Here is a 25,753-nt window from a genome sequence, read left to right as displayed (position 1 = left end):
TTGTTATATAGCTGATTGTTGGAGCTTTCTTATCCGTCTAGACCCTAAAAATAAACAGGGTTAATTTTAAAGCTCCTACATCACACAGTGAAGAATTCAAGACAACATTACATAACACATATTCACTGAGAATGCTCAATTAATCAAAACATTTAATGTTTTAATGTATAAACACAACCACTGAAGAATGTGTCACGTAATCGCATTTACAAGTGACCTTTGATGAATTTTAGACACGTGATCTCTAATGTACGGAACACGTGGCCTCTGATGTATGAACATCCTGTACATTTGTAGATATAACTATTAGTTATTTTAACTGTACTTTCAGGAAGAGGCCACTTGTCTGTGTACAATATCCACGCCTTCGTTAGCCGACCGTTACTCCGCCAACCAGCAAGTATGAAGTCAGTTGCTTTTCTGGTAAGATTTACTTTCTTTATTTATTTCTTCATCTTGTGTAATTGAAGAACAATGACATTTTTCTTTTCTTTTTCAATATGCATTTCCGTTAATATTTCAAACAATCCATAGACATATAAAGGTATATGACATGCCGATATTTTATATATCACTCAGACATTGGTATCACTTTCTCTCAGCTTCTGTGTCCATGGCTTGTGTTTGGCCATGCACTGACCAAGAACCACGTTTACATCTACAATGACTTTGGTTCGGACGAACTTCATGTAACGAGAATGCTGGGGCACTTACGGGATCTCCTGGACCCATCATATGTTGTCGAACCTATCACGGCCGTCGCTGTCAAAGAAGGTATGTCCACCCATTCAATACATGTAGTTCCAACGATACTTTATCAATGAGTCTCCACTTTTTCTGGTTCGTAAAATAAAATTCCTACTAAACCAGAAAACTAAACAAAAGTATAACGAGACTCCTCTGCAATGTTTTCAATTCCCCGAAAGGGACCAACTACACAATTTATAAGCAAGATTTAATATTAGAGAAATATCTACTAGATCTCCTTCAAAATTAGCTCTTCTCTTTTGTAAATTTAGAACGTGTAATGTCACATTATCAATTGAATACGGTAGATGGAACGACATTCCCAGGGAAAACAGAATCTATAACCTTTGCAACCTGAACGATATTGGAGAAGAGTTTCATTATTTATTTAATTGTAATTGCGGTAATCGACAAAATTAGTTTATTAAAATATGAACTTTTTATCTCGATACTATTATGGAAGACCCAGTGCGTTTGAATTCAATACTCTTCTTAATTTTGCCGTAAATAAAGAATTGGTTTCACTTGTGATTTTCATTATATCAAATAAGTAATCTACCTAATTTTACGTAAATAGTGTCATTGTTTATACAATGTGTATTTGTATATGTATGTCCTGTATATAATTCTCTACAGTATTAATTTATTATAAAATCACTGTCATTGTTATTGTAAGGACTATTTTAATCACTGTACAATTGTATATACTGTTTTAATTAATTTCAACGGATTTCTACAATTATTGTCAAAAGCTCAGAAAGAAGCTGCAATATAACTTTAACAGGGGGTACGAACTGGGAATGAGTCCGATCTTTTCGCCGTTGTAACACGGTACAAGGACACTTACACAGACAAGGAGAATCCGTAGTCTGATGTCCAAACTAGATTGTCTGTTTATTAGACGTCTTTTCAGAAAGTACCAAGAACCTCCGCTAACACTTAAGGTTGATAATTTCCATATTTTTCCTAAACCAATCAGATTTTACTTTACGAATTCACCAATTAATCAATAAAATCTAATCTAACGTAATGACCATAGGTGACCTGTTAATTACTGGGTTGGGCTTGGCCTGTATTCGCTGTACTATTTTCAGACCCCTTTATTACTGGCTAAGAATGGATATGAAACAAAAATTTGAAACAAAATCTGATTGGAAACATCGAGAGCACAGTGTTATTTATCATTGAAACTTTTTTATTTGCGCTATATTAACGTGTCAACATTAACATTATTTGATACTTAAGTCTGTTTTTGACCTTCACTGAATACATTTACTGAATACCTTTACTGGATACATTTACTGAATACCTTTACTGGATACATTTACTGAATACCTTTACTGGATACATTTACTGAATACATTTACTGAATACATTTACTGGATACATTTACTGAATACCTTTACTGGATACATTTACTGAATACATTTACTGAATACATTTACTGAATACTTTTACTGAATACATTTACTGAATACTTTTACTGAATACATTTACTGGATACCTTTACTGAATACCTTTACTGGATACATTTACTGAATACTTTTACTGAATACATTTACTGAATACATTTACTGAATACCTTTACTGAATACCTTTACTGGATACATTTACTGAATACATTTACTGAATACATTTACTGGATACATTTACTGAATACATTTACTGAATACCTTTACTGGATACATTTACTGAATACATTTACTGAATACCTTTACTGGATACATTTACTGAATACTTTTACTGAATACATTTACTGAATACATTTACTGAATACTTTTACTGAATACATTTACTGAATACTTTTACTGAATACATTTACTGAATACATTTACTGGATACCTTTACTGAATATCTTTACTGGATACATTTACTGAATACTTTTACTGAATACATTTACTGAATACATTTACTGAATACATTTACTGAATACCTTTACTGGATACATTTACTGAATACCTTTACTGGATACCTTTACTGAGTATATTGACTGAATTCACTTACCTTTACTGAATACTCTCTGGTTTAATTAACAACCTTTGTTACGAATTGTGATAATATTGTATGCCTTTTGTACGACCCGTTTCAAAATGATTTCATCCAACACTCCAGAAATGTACAAAATGCGGTTTTTTTCCAAACCCGGACATGTTTAGAAAACTATGCCATAATGTTTTGAATTCAAACTCGACCGGCTCATTGTGACTGTGAGAACAGACTATTTATGGGAAACACACACTCTCAGTTCACTCATCAACCTTACAGATTTTAAAATGTTACAATATGACATGGGTGTGAGTAATAGAGTGTATTTGAGTATCATTAACTTCTTTATACATATGTGTTATCAAACTTGGTAGTTAGTTTGTTTTTGACAACATTGTTAATCACGTATATATCGTATCACTGTATGGACAAATTAACTGTATGATACAGTCTTGAAAACCTTATTCAGCACGTATAAAGTAGGTATTCAGCTCTATGTTTTGATCCTTATTCGGCACGTATAAAGTAGGTATTCAGCTCTATGTTTTGATCCTTATTCGGCACGTATAAAGTAGGTATTCAGCTCTATGTTTTGATCCTTATTCGGCACGTATAAAGTAGGTATTCAGCTCTATGTTTTGATCCTTATTCGGCACGTATAAAGTAGGTATTCAGCTCTATGTTTTGATCCTTATTCGGCACGTATAAAGTAGGTATTCAGCTCTATGTTTTGATCCTTATTCGGCATGTATAAAGTAGGTATTCAGCTCTATGTTTTGATCCTTATTCGGCACGTATAAAGTAGGTATTCAGCTCTATGTTTTGATCAATCTCTAGAGATTGTTTGGTGTTTAAATATTGTTTAAATAAACATTGCTGGTGAACCTTCCCATCCCCGAGTTTTGTCGTTACCAAGCATGTCGTATTGGAATTATCATGGGTATTTACACTTTTTTCATACTTCTGTTACATATACAATATTCAAAATGAGTAAGGCCCAAGTTTCATCAATATTCCTTAAGGAAATTCCTTAACTAAAATTTGTTTAAGGATTGTTCAAATTCCCCAACTAAAATTTGTTTAAGGATAGTTCAAATTCCTTAACTAAAAAATGTTAAAGGATAATTCAAATTCATTAACTAAAATTGTTTAAGGATAATTCAAATTCCTTATCTAAAATTGTTTAAAGATAGTTCAAACTGCTCAAATGAAAATTGTTTAAGGATAGTTCAAATACCTTAATTAAAGTCCCCTTTTCAATCCAATGAAGGTTTTCCATGGACAATTCCAATCAGGGATTTTCCTTAAGTTAAGTAACGTCGATTCAACTGGGATCAGATATATAATATTGAGGACTTAGTGACCCCTTTTCTCTATTTAGACATTTTATTAGGCCCTTTATGATTCACCTAATTCCCTTGCTGTATTTCAATACGTTTGGCAACTATCATCGCTAAAAATTCAAAAGTAGAATGAAAGAGTAACACGTAACGTTTTAAATTCGTAATTTTATGCAGATAGTATGCACAGAATTCAACCTCTGAACTTATTATTACTCTTGACCTGATGTCGGGGTTTTATACAGTACTAGACTGTACTTTACACAAAATAAAGACTTATTATATTATATTATAAAATAGGACACCATTATTAATGATAGTATTAATCAATAACAAATAAGTAGCAAAAACTGTTAATAAATAAGTGTTAACTAAAATGTTCATCCAGTACTTCAAATGAAAAATGATTTTCCCGGAAAGATGAAGTAATGTCGGATTATGTTAGCATCATGTTAACAAATGACTAATATAAAAATAATGTTCGTTCGAGACAGCCTTGCCACGTTTTGTTGTGAATAACTAATTACAAATAAATTACGTCACATAAATATTGACAAATAAAAAACATCAATAAAAACCAATAAATATTTTTTAACTAAAAAGGTTCTTGTACGGATAGCAGGGCTTCCATAAAAACAAGGGCTCGTCAAGGTTTGAATTAAACATAATGTATGAATAAGTCATATGTTTGGTCGAACGGTCATAATCTTGCCGATATTTAATACATTGGTAAAACTTCCAAAATATTGTCTGACCATGAATACATTGGTCGAACGTCCGTAATCTTGTCTGACATTGAATACATAGGTCGAACGTCCATAATCTTGTCCGACGTTGAATACATTGGTCGAACGTCCATAATCTTGTCTGACATTGAATACATTGGTCGAACGTCCATAATATTGTCTGACATTGAATACATTGGTCGAACGTCCATAATATTGTCTGACGTTGGATACATTGGTCGAACGTCCATAATCTTGTCTGACGTTGAATACATTGGTCGAACGTCCATAATATTGTCTGACGTTGAATACATTGGTCAAACATCCATAATCTTGTCTGACATTGAATACATTGGTCGAACGTTCATAATCTTACCTGACATTTAATACATTGGTCGAACGTCCATAATCTTGTCTGACATTGAATACATTGGTCGAACGTCCATAATATTGTCTGACGTTGAATACATTGGTCGAACGTCCATAATCTTGTCTGACGTTGAATACATTGGTCGAACGTCCATAATATTGTCTGACGTTGAATACATTGGTCGAACGTCCATAATCTTGTCTGACGTTGAATACATTGGTCGAACGTCCATAATCTTGTCTGACGTTGGATACATTGGTCGAACGTCCATAATCTTGTCTGACGTTGAATACATTGGTCGAACGTCCATAATATTGTCTGGCATTGAATACATAGGTCAAACGTCCATAATCTTGTCTGACATTGAATACATTGGTCGAACGTCCATAATATTGTCTGACGTTGAATACATTGGTCGAACGTCCATAATCTTGTCTGACGTTGAATACATTGGTCAAACGTCCATAATCTTGTCTGACGTTGAATACATTGGTCGAACGTCCATAATAATGTCTGGCATTGAATACATAGGTCAAACGTCCATAATCTTGTCTGACGTTGAATACATTGGTCAAACGTCCATAATCTTGTCTAACGTTGAATACAATGGTCAAACTTCCATAATCTTGTCTAACATTTAATACATTGGTCGAACGTCCATAATCTTGTCTGACTTTGGATACATTGGTCGAACGTCCATAATCTTGTCTGACGTTGAATACATTGGTCGAACGTTCATAATCTTACCTGACATTTAATACATTGGTCGAACGTCCATAATCTTGTCTGACGTTGAATACATTGGTCAAACGTCCATAATCTTGTCTGACGTTGAATACATTGGTCGAACGTCCATAATATTGTCTGGCATTGAATACATAGGTCAAACGTCCATAATCTTGTCTGACGTTGAATACATTGGTCAAACGTCCATAATCTTGTCTAACGTTGAATACAATGGTCAAACTTCCATAATCTTGTCTAACATTTAATACATTGGTCGAACGTCCATAATCTTGTCTGACTTTGGATACATTGGTCGAACGTCCATAATCTTGTCTGACGTTGAATACATTGGTCGAACGTCCATGATCTTGTCTGACGTTGAATACATTGGTCGAACGTCCATAATCTTGTCTGACGTTGAATACATTGGTCAAACGTCCATAATCTTGTCTAACGTTGAATACAATGGTCGAACGTCCATAATCTTGTCTGACTTTGGATACATTGGTCGAACGTCCATAATCTTGTCTGACGTTGAATACATTGGTCGAACGTCCATGATCTTGTCAGACGTTGAATACATTGGTCAAACGTCCATAATCTTGTCTGACGTTGAATACATTGGTCGAACGTCCATAATCTTGTCTGACGTTGAATACATTGGTCGAACGTCCATAATCTTGTCTGACATTGAATACATTGGTCAAACGTCCATAATCTTGTCTGACGTTGAATACATTGGTCGAACGTCCATAATATTGTCTGACGTTGAATACATTGGTCGAACGTCCATAATCTTGTCTGACGTTGAATACATTGGTCAAACGTCCATAATCTTGTCTGACGTTGAATACATTGGTCGAACGTCCATAATAATGTCTGGCATTGAATACATAGGTCAAACGTCCATAATCTTGTCTGACGTTGAATACATTGGTCAAACGTCCATAATCTTGTCTAACGTTGAATACAATGGTCAAACTTCCATAATCTTGTCTGGCATTGAATACATAGGTCAAACGTCCATAATCTTGTCTGACGTTGAATACATTGGTCAAACGTCCATAATCTTGTCTAACGTTGAATACAATGGTCAAACTTCCATAATCTTGTCTAACATTTAATACATTGGTCGAACGTCCATAATCTTGTCTGACTTTGGATACATTGGTCGAACGTCCATAATCTTGTCTGACGTTGAATACATTGGTCGAACGTCCATGATCTTGTCTGACGTTGAATACATTGGTCGAACGTCCATAATCTTGTCTGACGTTGAATACATTGGTCAAACGTCCATAATCTTGTCTAACGTTGAATACAATGGTCGAACGTCCATAATCTTGTCTGACTTTGGATACATTGGTCGAACGTCCATAATCTTGTCTGACGTTGAATACATTGGTCGAACGTCCATGATCTTGTCAGACGTTGAATACATTGGTCAAACGTCCATAATCTTGTCTGACGTTGAATACATTGGTCGAACGTCCATAATCTTGTCTGACGTTGAATACATTGGTCGAACGTCCATAATCTTGTCTGACATTGAATACATTGGTCAAACGTCCATAATCTTGTCTGACGTTGAATACATTGGTCAAACGTCCATAATCTTGTCTGACGTTGAATACATTGGTCGAACGTCCATAATCTTGTCTGACGTTGAATACATTGGTCGAACGTTCATGATCTTGTCAGACGTTGAATACATTGGTCGAACGTCCATGATCTTGTCAGACGTTGAATACATTGGTCAAACGTCCATAATATTGTCTGACATTTAATACATTGGTCAAACGTCCATAATCTTGTCTGACGTTGACTACATTGGTCAAACGTCCATAATCTTGTCAGACGTTGAATACATTGGTCAAGCGTCCATAATCTTGTCTGACCATGAATACATTGGTCAAACTTCCATAATCTTGTCTGACGTTGAATACATCGGTCGAACGTCCATAATCTTGTCAGACGTTGAATACATTGGTCGAACGTCCATAATCTTGTCTGGCATTGAATACATTGGTCGAACGTCCATAATCTTGTCTGACTTTGAATACATTGGTCCAACGTCCATAATCTTGTCTGACGTTGAATACATTGGCCGAACGTCCATAATCTTGTCAGACGTTGAATACATTGGTCAAGCTTCCATAATCTTGTCTGACGCTGAATACATCGATCGAACGTCCATAATCTTGCCTGGCATTGAATACATTGGTCCAACGTCCATAATCTTGTCTGACGTTGAATACATTGGCCGAACGTCCATAATCTTGTCAGATGTTGAATACATTGGTCAAACGTCCATAATCTTGTCTGACGTTGAATACATTGGTCGAACGTCCATAATCTTGTCTGACGTTGAATACATTGGTCGAACGTCCATAATCTTGTCTGACATTGAATACATTGGTCAAACGTCCATAATCTTGTCTGACGTTGAATACATTGGTCAAACGTCCATAATCTTGTCTGACGTTGAATACATTGGTCGAACGTCCATGATCTTGTCAGACGTTGAATACATCGGTCGAACGTCCATAATCTTGTCAGACATTGAATACATCGATCGAACGTCCATAATCTTGCCTGGCATTGAATACATTGGTCGAACGTCCATAATCTTGTCTGACGTTGAATACATTGGCCGAACGTCCATAATCTTGTCTGACATTGAATACATTGGTCAAACGTCCATAATCTTGTCTGACATTGAATACATTGGTCGAACGTCCATAATCTTGTCAGATGTTGAATACATTGGTCGAACGTCCATAATCTTGTCTGACGTTGAATACATTGGTCAAACGTCCATAATCTTGTCTGACGTTGAATACATTGGCCGAACGTCCATAATCTTGTCTGACATTGAATACATTGGTCAAACGTCCATAATCTTGTCTGACATTGAATACATTGGTCGAACGTCCATAATTTTGTCAGACGTTGATTACATTGGTCGAACGTCCATGATCTTGTCTGACATTTAATACATTGGTCGAACGTCCATGATCTTGTCTGACATTTAATACAATGGTCGAACGTCCATAATCTTGACTAACGTTAAATACAATGGTCGACCGTCCATATCTTGACTAACGTTAAATACAATGGTCGACCGTCCATATCTTGACTAACGTTAAATACAATGGTCGACCATCCATATCGTGACTAACGTTGAATACAATGGTCGACCTTCCATATCTTGACTAACGTTAAATACAATGGTCGACCGTCCATATCTTGACTAACGTTGAATACAATGGTCGACCTTCCATATCTTGACTAACGTTAAATACAATGGTCGACCGTCCATATCTTGACTAACGTTAAATACAATGGTCGACCGTCCATATCTTGAATAACGTTAAATACAATGGTCGACCTTCCATATCTTGACTAACGTTAAATACAATGGTCGACCGTCCATATCTTGACTAACGTTAAATACAATGGTCGACCTTCCATATCTTGACTAACGTTAAATACAATGGTCGACCTTCCATATCTTGACTAACGTTAAATACAATGGTCGACCGTCCATATCTTGAATAACGTTAAATACAATGGTCGACCTTCCATATCTTGACTAACGTTAAATACAATGGTCGACCGTCCATATCTTGACTAACGTTAAATACAATGGTCGACCTTCCATATCTTGACTAACGTTAAATACAATGGTCGACCTTCCATATCTTGAATAACGTTAAATACAATGGTCGACCTTCCATATCTTGAATAACGTTAAATACAATGGTCGACCGTCCATATCTTGACTAACGTTAAATTCAATGGTCGACCGTCCATATCTTGACTAACGTTAAATACAATGGTGGACCTTCCATATCTTGACTAACGTTAAATACAATGGTCGACCGTCCATATCTTGACTAACGTTAAATACAATGGTCGACCTTCCATATCTTGAATAACGTTAAATACAATGGTGGACCTTCCATATCTTGACTAACGTTAAATACAATGGTCGACCTTCCATATCTTGACTAACGTTAAATAGCCAAGCTGGTATGCCATAGTATCTATAGCACAGGGTAGAAGCAGACTGGATTTGTTCTATATACGTAAAACCACTTATTTAGTTTTGACATTGAAATGCAAATGGCACCGTGAATAATATTGCACAAATATAGTATAAAGGGAGGCATTTCATTAAATGAAAATGTCCTTATATAATACTTTTCAGACATCTTATTATTGTAAGGGCGTTTTAAGACAAATTGTTAAACAGGTGAGTTTGGGGCATTTTTTTCCAGAAATATGCATATTTTACCCAAACTCAACAATAAAACTTTTTTTATTCTAAAAACAGTCTTCTTGCCATGTTTAGAGTCTTTATTGTATCTAATAAGAGTATTTGTATGTTTGAAATACCTCTTCATATGCCATATTTGTATGGTATCATTCACAACCGCCAATTGCATTTCAAGGTCAGAATAAAAACAGTGTTTATAAAACGACATAGCTATTTTATGCAATATATGTGATACAAATGTGCTAATAATGTCCATCTGAAACATGGATTTTGCGTTGAGTTTAATGTTTTGTTGATATTTACAAACAGCTGTACAAATTACATGTCGGCAGCAAGTCCCACGGTTTGTAATGATACATAATAAAAGTTCATCAAGTTACTTCTGTTAAATTGCACCATAAGAGGAATTTATAGGCTTGTAAACTATCACTGTTTTGACTGGATTTGCTATTAAGATGCCCCTAAAGAAAATTCCACGAAAATGCTAATCATTATAAAGAATTGGATAAAAATGACGATTAAATTACATCGTTAAGTGTATGATACTTACATTACGAGGGAAAGCAGACACTCCAGCTACACTTAGACAAATAGTTTGACATATTTATCTGTGCGATACAGTTCTGTAACGATAATACCGGGAATTCCTAGTTGATTGTCCGGATGCAGGTTGTTTGATGTTTGCTACAAGAACAAGGGTTATTAAGCATGTTTGGTTGGCCTGCATTATCAATCATTTTTCGTTATACAATATGAAATAAATATCCAATATTACCCTGGCAATCTTCATAGGTTGGATAGGAAAACTGCTGCTGGCGGTGGGGTTGAATTCTACTACACCAGCAATATTTTTACTAAAAGCCGACCTGATCTTGAACATGATGAAGCTGGAATGATATGGGCGGAAATCCACATTGAGTCACAGAAGTTTCTTCTATCTTGTCTATACCAACCAGAGTCACCAGTTAGGTGTTTAGACTCAATCACTGAAAAAGCTGTAAATACCAACTTAGATTAACTAATTGATTTTTTTTCATTTCATTTCAACAAATTTTATTGACATGATGTTAATATCAATTGGATCGAATAACAGGCAAGCCTATATAAATTCTTTCCATGGTGGATTGAGTGATCGAATATAATTACAATCTTATACATTAATTGGTCTAAATATTTTGAAATGAAATACATAATATAAACAAAGGAATTAAAGGGAAGTAACTATTTTTCTAACACAAGATAAACACAGAATATGTTACATAAAGCACTTGCACACACACATGCACCCTTTAGCATAAATATAAACAAATATAACAGTGATTCAGTTCCGAATGAAATAAATAAACAATTGTAGACATCAAAGTTAATTAATATAGAGACAGTAACAGGTGGCTAGACCAAAAGTCCATGTGCTTATATTGCACAGGTCATCACCACCTGAGCTGTATAGGAATTTTCTATGCATATAATTTATGTGATTTTAATAATACTGTAGTTAATGACTTTATTTGCACACTAATTAATATATAGAAAACAAGAACTAAAATCAATGCAAGTATATTTTGATACATAATTAAATATCAGCTATGTTCAACTGGGTTCACATACATATATATATGATATTTAACTTAAGTTAAAAATTATTAATTTCATTAAAAAGTAGTATTTTTCAAGATGAACAGTATGATGGCTTTCTAGATCTTATATAAGTTAAAACGATGAGATTTTCCTATAAAATTTTGGACATCATTAAGTATTACTCTGTTAATATTTCCATCACAACTAGGACATCCATTTAAAATAATGTTAATACAAATATGGTTATGGTCAATATTAAAATTATTGAGGGAAGTAAACAAATTTATCCGCAAATCATTATATAGAGGACAATCTAGAAAAAAATGAGAAACTGTTTCTGGGTCATCTGAACAATTTACATAAAGGATTGTCTGTTAAATGATCCTGGTTTAAATAAAAATTTAGATCACTGCAATAATTTCTAAGCTGAGTTAAAATTATGTCCATCTGAAATATGGATTTTGCGTTGAGTTTAATGTTTTGTTGATATTTACAAACAGCTGTACAAATTACATGTCGGCAGCAAGTCCCACGGTTTGTAATGATACATAATAAAAGTTCATCAAGTTACTTCTGTTAAATTGCACCATAAGAGGAATTTATAGGCTTGTAAACTATCACTGTTTTGACTGGATTTGCTCTTAAGATGCCCCTGAAAGAAAATTCCACGAAAATGCTAATCATTATAAAGAATTGGATAAAAATGACGATTAAATTACATCGTTAAGTGTATGATACTTACATTACGAGGGAAAGCAGACACTCCAGCTACACTTAGACAAATAGTTTGACATATTTATCTGTGCGATACAGTTTTGTAACGATAATACCGGGAATTCCTAGTTGATTGACCGGATGCAGGTTGTTTGATGTTTGCTACAAGAACAAGGGTTATTAAGCATGTTTGGTTGGCCTGCATTATCAATCATTTTTCGTTATACAATATGAAATAAATATCCAATATTACCCTGGCAATCTTCATAGGTTGGATAGGAAAACTGCTCCTGGCGGTGGGGTTGAATTCTACTACACCAGCAATATTTTTACTAAAAGCCGACCTGATCTTGAACATGATGAAGCTGGAATGATATGGGCGGAAATCCACATTGAGTCACAGAAGTTTCTTCTATCTTGTCTATACCAACCAGAGTCACCAGTTAGGTGTTAGAAAATTTAGACTCTATCATTGAAAAAGCTGTAAATACCAACTTAGATTTAACTAATTGATGAATTAAAACCCATTAAGCATGTAACAATTAAGCCAAATGACAAAAAAAACAAAAATGATATTAGACTACATTTTAGGCAACGAAACAGGGCTAATAGTAAAGCAAAATCTAATAGTTCTGCTATTCATTGGGAAAATTATAGAAACAAAAGGAACGAGACAGTAAAATACGTTTTGCATTATGCAAAGAAAATATATGTCGAAAATTTACAAAACAATACTAACTAATCAATCTATTTCTCCCAATAAATGGTGGAAAATTGCAAGAAATTAACTTAATATAAATAAAAAAATCTACATCTATCCCCCCCCCCCCCCCCTCCCTACTGAAACACGACAACTCTTGTTGTATTCAACATCTACCTGATGAAGCTGAATGTTAAATACAAACTTATATCAATATCTACTACTTCTGAAAATACTGAGCCTATACCTGAAACTACTAATGATTAACCTCACTCTATTAATTATACTGTTATTACCAAACATGATATAACAGATCAGTTATACATTTCTCAAATAATGGTAAAATGTATTCATCGGCATTCCTCAAAATAATGGTAAAATATGTTCATCGGCATAGCCCATTGTGTCATTTCTCAAAATAATGGTAAATCATGTTATCATTGGAATGTGCAAGTGTTAAAATGCAGTCATTCGCATAACACATTATTTTAATGAAGACATTGGTTCCAGGTAACTGGATTAACAACGCAGCTTTGTTCGTGATGCCTGGAGGGTTCGATCTTGGATTCATATCTGCTCTCGGAAACGAAGGCGCCGAGAATATTAGAAGTTACGTTCGAAACGGCGGATCCTACCTTGGTCAGGGAGCGGGGTCCTACTACGCCTGTAACAGCATCCAGTTTGACTTGAATGGTGACGACGAGGTTGTCGGAGACCGCCCCCTCAAGTTTTATCCAGGTAAGATAGTTTTCAATTGTTCTAGATATAAGGGTGACTATGTCTTTATGAACATATATATTGTTGTTACTCTATTTAGACTATTTATTTGATAATGTGGGCGATTGGACTACGAATTATTGCTCGATACCATAATATATATATCTATGTTAATCCTTATAATTTAATCTACTCTACACAGTCAGTGGGAAAATCTATTTGTTTTATTGATGGACTCTAATCCTTTAAAATATAATGCCGCTGTATCAACCAATTCAAAGTAATGTTACAAGGGGTGACGTCATTGTTTACGTTATTGACTGATAACAATGAAAATGCTTCTTACAAGTAAGATTAAATTACTTATTAGAAATTACAATTTATCTGAATATGCTATAGCTTATCGGGACAAAGTTAGGCTACATTATTACATTTTTCCAGGCATGTGTAGCGGTCCAGTGTTCGGTCCGTACAGCTACAATGACTACAGTAGTGCACGTGCTGCTATGATCAACTTCCGGTATATTTCCCCAACCACTGGTGAAGAGGAGGCATCCGTCGACTTCAGAGCTTATTACAACGGCGGCAACACTTTTAACTTGCCAATGAATACCTCAAACACCAGATGTGGATCCATTGCCTCTTTCGTTGAGAGTAACGACGATCCCGCCATCGTCAAATGCAATACCTACCTGGGCAGAGCAGTCCTAACAAGCGTCCATCTCGAATTTGGACACATGCATCTTAATTCAGGGGACCCGTACCTTGCGGTAGTTAAACAATCGATGATCGAGGGCGGAGATGACGCCAGGATCCCTGTGTATGTCTCCATTCTGCGGCATCTTAATATGGACATTGCAACCGCTGTGTTAAGTGCTTTATAATGTACCAAGTCATATTTCCCTCTATGTTAGATTTAAAATTCTCTACATGAGGTAGTGGAACATCAATACAAATAATGTCAGTAATCAAAAGATAGTGGAACATCAATACAAATAATGTCAGTAATCAAAAGGTAGTGGAACATCAATACAAATAATGTCAGTAATCAAAAGGTAGTGGAACATCAATACAAATAATGTCAGTAATGAAAAGGTAGTGGAACATCAATACAAATAATGTCAGTAATGAAAAGGTAGTGGAACATCAATACAAATAATGCTAGTAATCAAAAGGTAGTGGAACATCAATACAAATAATGTCAGTAATCAAAAGGTAGTGGAACATCAATACAAATAATGTCAGTAATGAAAAGGTAGTGGAACATCAATACAAATAATGTCAGTAATGAAAAGGTAGTAAAACATCAATACAAATACTGTCAGTAATGAAAAGGTAGTGGAACATCAATACAAATAATGTCAGTAATGAAAAGGTAGTGGAACATCAATACAAATAATGTCAGTAATGAAAAGGTAGTGAAACATCAATACAAATAATGTCAGTAATGATAAGGCAGTGGAACATCAATACAAATAATGCCAGTAATGAAAAGGTAGTGAAACATCAATACAAATAATGTCAGTAATGAAAAGGTAGTGGAACATCAATACAAATAATGTCAGTAATGAAAAGGTAGTGGAACATCAATACAAATAATGTCAGTAATGAAAAGTGATTGTTAGTGACTTTACCATGTAAATACAGTGTCTATGGAAGAAATAAAAACAGAAACAATGAAATACAAAGAAACAGCTTAGTTAATGAAATAATAATAGTATTAATATAATAGAAAGCGAACTGTGCATAGTATAATTTGAAAGGAAACCTGATGTCCATACTTTCAATGATATATCATCAGAGTGAAATGTTAATTAGTTATAAGTGGATATGTGCTATGTAAGCCGATAAACATTTAATAAGACAGATATCGACAAAGGGTGCGTAGCCAGAGTGAAAATATAATTTAAAAAATCTGCCATACGAGAGAAATATGTTTGATATTAAACACCAAACCTTTGAATTTTCCATTTATTACATTTCGAATGAGGCCTTAATTTTTTTATTTAAATTTGTCTTTACCTGCCTACTGGACAGTTGCTAGGCCGATCCGTGAAAATGACAATTAATCGAGTCAGCTGATCGGGATAAGTGCGCATTTCAAAATAAACGCGACACAATATAGTTCCATATTTAAAAATATATTAAAATTAATAAACGACACTTATAAACTTCAGTGCGTGTTTTTTTTAATTCCTAAAACACTATTTATGTAAACAGTGAAGTTGATATAGATATTTAATGATAATAGTCCGTCTAGTATAACTGTGCCCATGTCGTAGCGACCGATGGAAATTAGTTCGTGCAAACCTTATATTTTCACCGATAAATTTTACATTTTCACTGCTCATCACTTCAGTGAAAATAACTTTTATCAATTTGGTATTTTTTTTATATTTCACAGGCAAAAATGTAATAAAAGGATATATTCATTTCCAAATTGAGTTGGTCTTACTGCTGTATATGTACACCACAGCAAGTTGCCGTTAGGTTCAGAACTAAACGAGCCAGATATGAAAACGACGAAATTTTGTATTGAAAAGTCCGCCACGGTATAAAGAGAAAAGTTCCAATAAGTTTATCTACAATAGACGAGCCATCACAGTAGGTCTGCTTTTACAGAGAAATGTTATAAATATATCGACAGTAAAGGAACTATCACAGGAGGGCTAACTATATAGAGAAACGTTCCTTTAGATATAATAGAGAGCTATCACAGTGTGTCTACCTCCACAGAGAAATGTTCCTTTAGATGTATATCACAGTGTGTCTACCTCCACCGAGAAATGTTCCTTTAGATATATATCACACTGGGTCTACCTCCACCGAGAAATGTTCCTTTAGATATATATCACACTGGGTCTACCTCCACCGAGAAATGGTCCTTTAGATATATATCACAGTGGATCTACCTCCACAGAGAAATGTTCCTTTAGATATATATCACAGTGGGTCTACCTCCACAGAGAAATATTCCTTTAGATATATATCACAGTGGGTCTACCTCCACAGAGAAATGTTCCTTTAGATATATATCACAGTGGGTCTAACTCCACAGAGAAATGTTCCTTTAGATATATATCACAGTGGGTCTACCTCCACCGAGAAATGGTCCTTTAGATATATATCACAGTGGGTCTTCCTCCACAGAGAAATGTTCCTTTAGATATATATCACAGTGGGTCTACCTCCACCGAGAAATTGTTCTTTAGATGTATATCACAGTGGGTCTACCTCCACCGATAAATGGTCCTTTAGATGTATATCACAGTGGGTCTACCTCCACCGAGAAATATTCCTTTATATATATATCACAGTGGGTCTACCTCCACCGAGAAATGGTTCTTTAGATATATATCACAGTGGGTCTTCCTCCACAGAGAAATGGTCCTTTATATATATATCACACTGGGTCTACCTCCACCGAGAAATGGTCCTTTAGATATATATCACAGTGGGTCTACCTCCACAGAGAAATGTTCCTTTAGATATATATCACACTGGGTCTACCTCCACAGAGAAATATTCCTTAAGATGTATATCACAGTGGGTCTACCTCCACCGAGAAATGTTCCTTCAGATATATATCACAGTGGGTCTACCTCCACAGAGAAATGTTACTTTAGATATATATCACAGTGGTACTACCTCCACCGAGAAATGTTCCTTTAGATATATATCACAGTGGGTCTACCTCCACCGAGAAATGGTCCTTTAGATGTATATCACAGTGGGTCTACCTCCACCGAGAAATGTTCCTTTAGATATATATCACACTGGGTCTACCTCCACAGAGAAATATTCCTTTAGATATATATCACAGTGGGTCTACCTCCACCGAGAAATGTTCCTTTAGATATATATCACAGTGGGTCTACCTCCACAGAGAAATGTTCCTTTAGATGTATATCACAGTGGGTCTTCCTCCACAGAGAAATGTTCCTTTAGATATATATCACAGTGGGTCTACCTCCACCGAGAAATGGTCCTTTAGATGTATATCACAGTGGGTCTACCTCCACCGAGAAATATTCCTTTATATATATATCACAGTGGGTCTACCTCCACAGAGAAATGGTCCTTTAGATATATATCACAGTGGGTCTACCTCCACAGAGAAATATTCGTTTAGATATATATCACAGTGGGTCTACCTCCACCGAGAAATGTTCCTTTAGATATATATCACAGTGGGTCTACCTCCACAGAGAAATGTTCCTTTAGATATATATCACAGTGGGTCTACCTCCACAGAGAAATGTTCCTTTAGATATATATCACAGTGGGTCTACCTCCACCGAGAAATGGTCCTTTAGATATATATCACAGTGGATCTACCTCCACAGAGAAATGTTCCTTTAGATATATATCACAGTGGGTCTAACTCCACAGAGAAATGTTCCTTTAGATATATATCACAGTGGGTCTACCTCCACCGAGAAATGTTCCTTTAGATATATATCACAGTGGGTCTTCCTCCACAGAGAAATGTTCCTTTAGATATATACCACAGTGGATCTACGTCCACAGAGAAATATTCCTTTAGATATATATCACAGTTGGACTACCTCCACCGAGAAATATTCCTTTAGATATATATCACAATGGGTCTACCTCCACAGAGAAATGTTCCTTTAGATATATATCACAGTGGGTCTACCTTCACAGAGAAATGGGCCTTTATATATATATCACAGTGTGTCTACCTCCACCGAGAAATATTGCTTTAGATGTATATCACAGTGGGCCTACCTCCACCGAGAAATGGTCCTTAAGATGTATATCACAGTGTGTCTTCCTCCACAGAGAAATATTCCTTTATATATATATCACAGTGGGTCTACCACCACCGAGAAATGTTCCTTTAGATATATATTACAGTGGGTCTACCTCCACAGAGAAATGGTCCTTTAGATATATATCACAGTGGGTCTACCTCTACAGAGAAATATTCCTTTAGATATATATCACAGTGTGTCTACCTCCACCGAGAAATGGTCCTTTATATATATATATATCACAGTGGGTCTACCTCCACAGAGAAATGGTCCTTTAGATATATATCACAGTGTGTCTACCTCCACCGAGAAATGGTCCTTTATATATATATATATCACAGTGGGTCTACCTCCACAGAGAAATATTCCTTTAGATATATATCACAGTGGGTCTACCTCCACAGAGAAATGTTCCTTTAGATATATATCACAGTGGGTCTACCTCCACCGAGAAATGGTCCTTTATATATATATCACAGTGGGTCTACCTCCACCGAGAAATGGTCCTTTAGATATATATCGCAGTGGGTCTACCTCCACCGAGAAATGGTCCTTTAGATGTATATCACAGTGGGTCTACCTCCACCGAGAAATGGTCCTTTAGATGTATATCACAGTGGGTCTACCTCCACAGAGAAATGCTCCTTTAGATATATATCACAGTGGGTCTACCTCCACAGAGAAATGTTCCTTTAGATATATGTATCACAGTGGGTCTACCTCCACCGAGAAATGGTCCTTAAGATATATATCACAGTGGGTCTACCTCCACAGAGAAATGTTCCTTTAGATGTATATCACAGTGGGTCTACCTCCACAGAGAAATGGGCCTTTATATATATATCACAGTGGGTCTACCTCCACCGAGAAATGGTCCTTTAGATGTATATCACAGTGGGTCTACCTCCACCGAGAAATGGTCCTTTAGATGTATATCACAGTGTGTCTTCCTCCACAGAGAAATGTTCCTTTAGATATATATCACAATGGGTCTTCCTCCACAGAGAAATGTTCCCTTAGATATATATCACAGTGGGTCTACCTCCACAGAGAAATATTCCTTTAGATGTATATCACAGTGGGCCTACCTCCACCGAGAAATGGTCCTTTAGATGTATATCACAGTGGGTCTTCCTCCACAGAGAAATATTCCTTTAGATATATATTACAGTGGGTCTACCTCCACAGAGAAATGTTCCTTTAGATATATATCACAGTGGGTCTACCTCCACCGAGAAATGATCCTTTAGATGTATATCACAGTGTGTCTTCCTCCACAGAGAAATGTTCCTTTAGATATATATCACAATGGGTCTTCCTCCACAGAGAAATGTTCCCTTAGATATATATCACAGTGGGTCTACCTCCACAGAGAAATATTCCTTTAGATGTATATCACAGTGGGCCTACCTCCACCGAGAAATGGTCCTTTAGATGTATATCACAGTGGGTCTTCCTCCACAGAGAAATATTCCTTTAGATATATATTACAGTGGTCTTCCTCCACAGAGAAATATTCCTTTAGATATATATCACACTGGGTCTACCTCCACCGAGAAATATTCCTTTAGATATATATCACACTGGGTCTTCCTCCACAGAGAAATGTTCCTTTAGATACATCGACGATACAGGAGCGATCACAGTAACTTACAATACCTCAAATATTGGAAAGAGTCCAGCAGCTGCAGAGTTTTTTTTTTTTTTTTTTTTACAATCTTTCAAATCTGCAAACCAACAAAAGTGGTGTTGTGCTGTGAGAAACTCCATACCAGATTTTGCGGATTCTTAATGTTCACCAAAGAAAAGAAAGCAAATGGTGATTAATAGGAGGACATTTATAAAAAAAATAACCTTTAACAACGGATTTCGTAAAGCTGTTCTGTGTTGCTCATTGATAGCATTACAAATACAAAGGGAAATAACTCGTGTATGTTACCGTCGTTTGACACATCACTTCGCAATAATGACAATATTAATCTATAATTCATATCTTTAACAAAAGCTTTAGAAAGAAACATGGCAACTGAAATCCCCAAACAGTTCTGATCATACACAAGGTCTTAATTTAAACAAGACAAATTGTGGGTAACTTGGGGGGATACAAATGGTTTTGTACGGAGTAAGGAGACGAGAGGACCAGACGGGGTTGATATGACTTTTTTCATAACACGGTTAGCAACACCGCCTTGAACAACATAAATATTATATAACAATGAATTATTTAACAGACAGGTACGACATTACAGAATACAGTGTTAATCTGGAAGGGATTCGAGTGGGTATCATATTTTCTCATGTACATCATGTCGCATGCAGCGTCCGCCACGTAAATGCTCTTTGAATAGAATTTAATTTGGTAATCATCAACGACATGCCCGAAGTAGTTCGTGGACTGCTGTGTGTTGACTGCGCCAAATAGAGCAACTAGAGACGCCAAACGAAGACTCCCAAATAGAAATTGACAATCCTTGTTATCGGTATTTATTGAGAAGTACTGGGAGGATTCATCTGACAATCCTTGTTATCGGTATTTATTGAGAAGTACTGGGAGGATTCATCTGACAATCCTTGTTATCGGTATTTATTGAGAAGTGTTGGGAGGATGATTCTTACAATCCTACAGTAGTTGTTGGTGTTTATAGAGAAGTACTGGGGAGATGCTTCAAACAATCCTTGTTGTATGTGTTTATTTAGAAGTGCTCGGAGGTTGAATCTGAAAATCCTTGTTGTCGGTATTAATTGAGAAGTGCTGGAAGGATACTTCATAAAGTTGATGTAGCAGTATTTCCACGAGCGGCGGACTTTCAGGTTCTTCGTGACCTCGCAGAATGGCCGGGTCGTCCATCCTTGTCGTCGTAATAGAAAATAACACAGTGACAACAATCTTTACAGATTTAGACAGTTCGTGTATTCTTGCATTGCCAATGCAGTACGAGTTTGTAGCTAGCACCTAGTATACCGTTTTACCTGATGTTTGGTTTACGAATTAAATTGGAAAATATTCACTTGTTACATCACAGATGTTCTGGTGTGATCATTCATTGTTCTTTGAATAATGTCGTTATATTGCAAGAAACCTGTATTCAAGCTCATTTCTAACATTTTATTACACGTACATGGATTTTTGTACTTCAGATACTCCAGAGAGCGTTTGCGCAATCCTAAACATCCGCCCCTTAACAGCGTCTCTTCTAACCAGTATCAATACATTCCAATTTCTCACTTTTTACAATACACTTCCAAAGTTATAGGGACGACTTTGCTCTTTTGTTATGAGAGCGTTCTTTAAAAAAAATGACTAAACGTGGTTGTCAACTATGCTAGGGGAATTCCATTTAACATACGACTAAGGCCCAAGGAAATTAGGCCGAGGATGAAATCAAGATAATTATTGAATTTCAGGTCGAAAACATGTTGGCATCTATTGACATATTACCCTTCTCTTGACCAAGGCTGAATGAATTGAAGAGCTTCTGAAAAGAGGTAACCAAGACGTTGCAATGTTCCAGCTGATTCGATATTTAAGGACTTGGCCTCATTATCACGATTTCTGTGGTAAATGTCAGCTACTTACGGAAAAAAACAACAACAAACTTCGACAGATGAAGGTTGATGACAATCAAAGGAAATTGTATGGTTGACATCGTGGTCATCGGGAACAATAGTTCGATATGAGGTCAGACGTGTTCGATACTTGTTGATACCGTCATAATTATCATGCTATACCGTAACCCAGAATTGACCTAGATTTGCAGGAGAGTGTTGTCGATGAATGAGAAAAGAAGGCGCTACACATTCTAGAACACATGGTCTTTTTTCGGCATAGTCGTATAATTTTCTTTTGGCCCCGGATATGACGCGACAGGTGGCGTTACTGGTCAAGATGAAGTATGTGATTGGTCAATGTAGCGGTAAATGCAAAATGCAGACATGCAGTTAAAGACGAAACAAAATTAAGATTGAATGCAAGCTGAATAAGTGGATGTATCTATTCTAATGACACATTAATAAAAGTATATTCCTGATTCAAATGCAGTCTTTTTATCACCCAAAATGATGCAAACTGATATAATTTTGTGATCCGTGCTGAAACGAATTTATTAATTAGTTCGTTAATTTATTTCACCAACAGTTTATGCCGTTTATCTTTTTTTAAAGATATTTCTTGTTCCTTGTACTTTTTAAAGGGTACCACGCAGATGTATATGTTGTTTGTATTGGCCTTCATTTTATAGATGCTGAGCTAGAATGGCGATTTCCTTTCCATATCGGTATCCTTGTTGATGTGCGATTGGTGATGTAAGAACGAATTCAGCAAATTGGTGACAAAGATTTCAAGACCAAACTAGCAACAGCATTAATATGTCAGTATTCAGTCATCTCGATCAGAGAGTGTGTCATTTCTTGTTGTCTTTGTGCGAAAGCGTATTATAAAAGGAGGAAGGTTCTGCTTGCTACATAGGGTTTCTTTTATGGTGTTTATGAAGAATACATTGGGATGACAATACACTGCTAAGTAGTGTAGTATATATATACACGTATACATACACAATACATACATAGTATATACATTTCTTACCCTGTTAGTCTGCTACCCTGTTGTTTACTGGTTGTGTATATGTATATTTCGCCTGAAATGTACAACATCACGTTGCAGCGTGAGGCAGTTTCAAGTTGACTAATGACAAAGTCAATCATATGCATACACCAGCACGCGCCTATAAATGTGGACAGAGTCGTGTATTGATCTGTATGTCGAGGTATCTCTCTTGTGCTCCAGCATCAGCCCAGAATCCCACACCAACCCCACACTGGGTAACGTTTACGCATTTTGACCCAATATGACCAGTCGATCTTCTACTGGACCAAACAAGCTAAAGTCGTGCCCTAGGGAAGGACTTTTGTGATTCACGCTCCTGTAAGTATGATAGGGATGGGGTTATATAATCTCTACACGACTTGTTATTGTTAGATATTTAATCTCTTTACCATATGATAGAATAGTCATGTAATTACATGTTATATACAATATAAGTTCATACATCACGTTGTAGTTCTCTGTTCACTTTGCCATGCGACATGTCGTTGTGTTTTTACGACGTATTAGTGGACTTGAGAATCTCTATCACTTATTCGTTTATCAAGTGTAAACAACATTGGTGTATACATGCGATCTTGTGATTCTGTATCCGCTATGCCTCAGTCTGTAACGCCCTCTGCATTCTTACCTGAAAGCAAGTTGTTCAAAATTGATATTATAACAGAAATTATCCATATTTATATTCATGTCTTCGCGTGTTAGTTGTTATAACAGCGAATTAAGTCACTTAACCAGGTTTTAAGTCACTGTTTCACTTCCAGTTACAACGTTTACCAGAAAATGAACCAGTCATTAAGGCACTGATTATATCGCTAACCATGTTAATCACTAATTTAACTAGGTTCTGAGACACTGTTTCTTTATTTAACCACGTTAGCCAGTAATGTAACCAGGCTTTTAGATACTGTTTGTATAGCTTACCACGTTAATCAGTTATCCATCTTCACTATGAGATACTGTTTTTATAGCTAATCACGTTAGTCAGTAATCTAACAAGGCTTTGAGATACGGTTTGTATATCTAACCACGTTAGTCAATATTCTAACAAAGCTTTGATATACTGTTCCGTTAGTCAGTAATCTAACAAGGCTTTGAGATACGGTTGTATATCTAACCACGTTAGTCAATACTCTAACTAAGCTTTGATATACTGTTTCGTTAGTCTGTAATCTAACAAGGCTTTGAGATACGGTTTGTATATCTAATCACGTTAGTCAATACTCTAACTAAGCTTTGATATACTGTTTCGTTAGTCTGTAATCTAACAAGGCTTTGAGATACGGTTTGTATATCTAACCACGTTAGTCAATACTCTAACTAAGCTTTGATATACTGTTTCGTTAGTCAGTAATCTAACCAGGCTTTGAGACACTGGTTCTTTACCTAGCTAACAACATCAGTAAGTGGATTAGTGGCTTCTCTTATATGAATCCATCATATGTGCATTTCAGATGAGTATTTATTGTATGTAATTATGATAATGGTTCATGTATATGTAATGTATGATACAGGAAGATCGCGTCAATCTGCCACATGTAGATATGGCATTCAGTTTTCACAACAATGTAAGCGTATCTATAATGTTGGGTTTATCATTAAAACCGTTATGGCCATATCTGTCTTTATTTCACCCATCGTCTTGTTGTTCACTGAGCTGTATTTACGATCCCGACAAAGACGTGGAGCTCCAGATCTTTGTATAACATAAGATGGATTAGATATGTCCTGCGGTCCAACAGACCAGCTCGATTGATCTGGGTGTATTATTCAATTTGAGAAGAATTTAATACGTTTTTACCAGCTCCTCGATAGCTCACGGAAAACCACCAGAGGACCACATTGGATCGGGTGTTAGTAAACTTACGTTAATTAAATTCGTCTAAGATCGATAGTTAATTGAACAACATTAGCCAGTGTATATATATAGCTAGTATATGGCGGTTTAAAACCCCACTCCCTTTTAGGTACAGGCAGTGATTCCTTACAGACGGGTAAAATACCCCCTGACGGACGAGTCGGAGTAAGGTTAATCTCTCACAAGAGGGTGAACTATTCTTATTAATCCTTAATAAAGCAATTTTATCTTAAGTGTGTAGAGCGATGATACAGATGTATTTGATATTAAGTATACTATCATCCACACTGCATAAGGCTGAAGGCGAGTCAAATCGATCAATACAACAGGCCAATCATTTATCAGAACAAGGAAGTGAACTGTATTCACAAAAGTCTGTTCCCTTATTTTCTATTGTCAATATGACCCCATAGTCATCCAGTGTATGTTTAGTACATAACGACTTGTAAGGTTTACACAAGGCGCATATCAATGCTGACACCCATCACCCTCCATCGCTGAGTGGATAACAAGGTTGACAATTTCATACTGAGGCTTGCGTCGCTGGGTACTTCTGTACGAGTATCATATATCATCATATGTGTAGTAAAGTCACATCTCGTGTACGTTAGAGGACGTTTTGTCATATATTA

At 35.9% G+C, this 25,753-nt stretch overlaps 2 protein-coding genes across 3 annotated transcripts in view; both read left to right on the top strand.

The window, feature by feature from the left end:
• Nucleotides 1-266: 266 nt before the first annotated feature.
• LOC117328880 (biotin--protein ligase-like) lies at nt 267-16,326 on the top strand. Of its 2 annotated transcripts, XR_004533075.1 has the most exons (5): nt 267-423; nt 603-774; nt 13,679-13,906; nt 14,327-14,820; nt 14,901-16,326. XR_004533075.1 is itself a non-coding variant. In XM_033886474.1 (4 exons), exons 1-4 carry the CDS (start codon nt 403-405, stop codon nt 14,767-14,769), a joined length of 864 nt encoding a protein of 287 aa, XP_033742365.1. In that variant the 5' UTR covers nt 267-402; the 3' UTR covers nt 14,770-16,326. The 2 variants fall into 2 exon arrangements, 1 of the variants encoding a protein (XP_033742365.1); XM_033886474.1 differs by having other exon boundaries at nt 14,327-16,326.
• A 6,913-nt stretch (nt 16,327-23,239) lies between these two features.
• Nucleotides 23,240-25,753, top strand: part of LOC117328878 — a 31,197-nt gene continuing 28,683 nt past the window's right edge. The window contains exon 1 of the mRNA XM_033886472.1: nt 23,240-23,584. The gene's annotated coding sequence lies outside the window, so the exon portion shown is untranslated. The remainder of the gene's footprint in view (nt 23,585-25,753) is intronic.

The sequence above is a fragment of the Pecten maximus genome, chromosome 6 (genome assembly GCF_902652985.1).
Source record: "Pecten maximus chromosome 6, xPecMax1.1, whole genome shotgun sequence".
NCBI lineage: Eukaryota > Metazoa > Mollusca > Bivalvia > Pectinida > Pectinidae > Pecten > Pecten maximus.
This window is presented reverse-complemented; position numbering and strand designations above follow the sequence as displayed.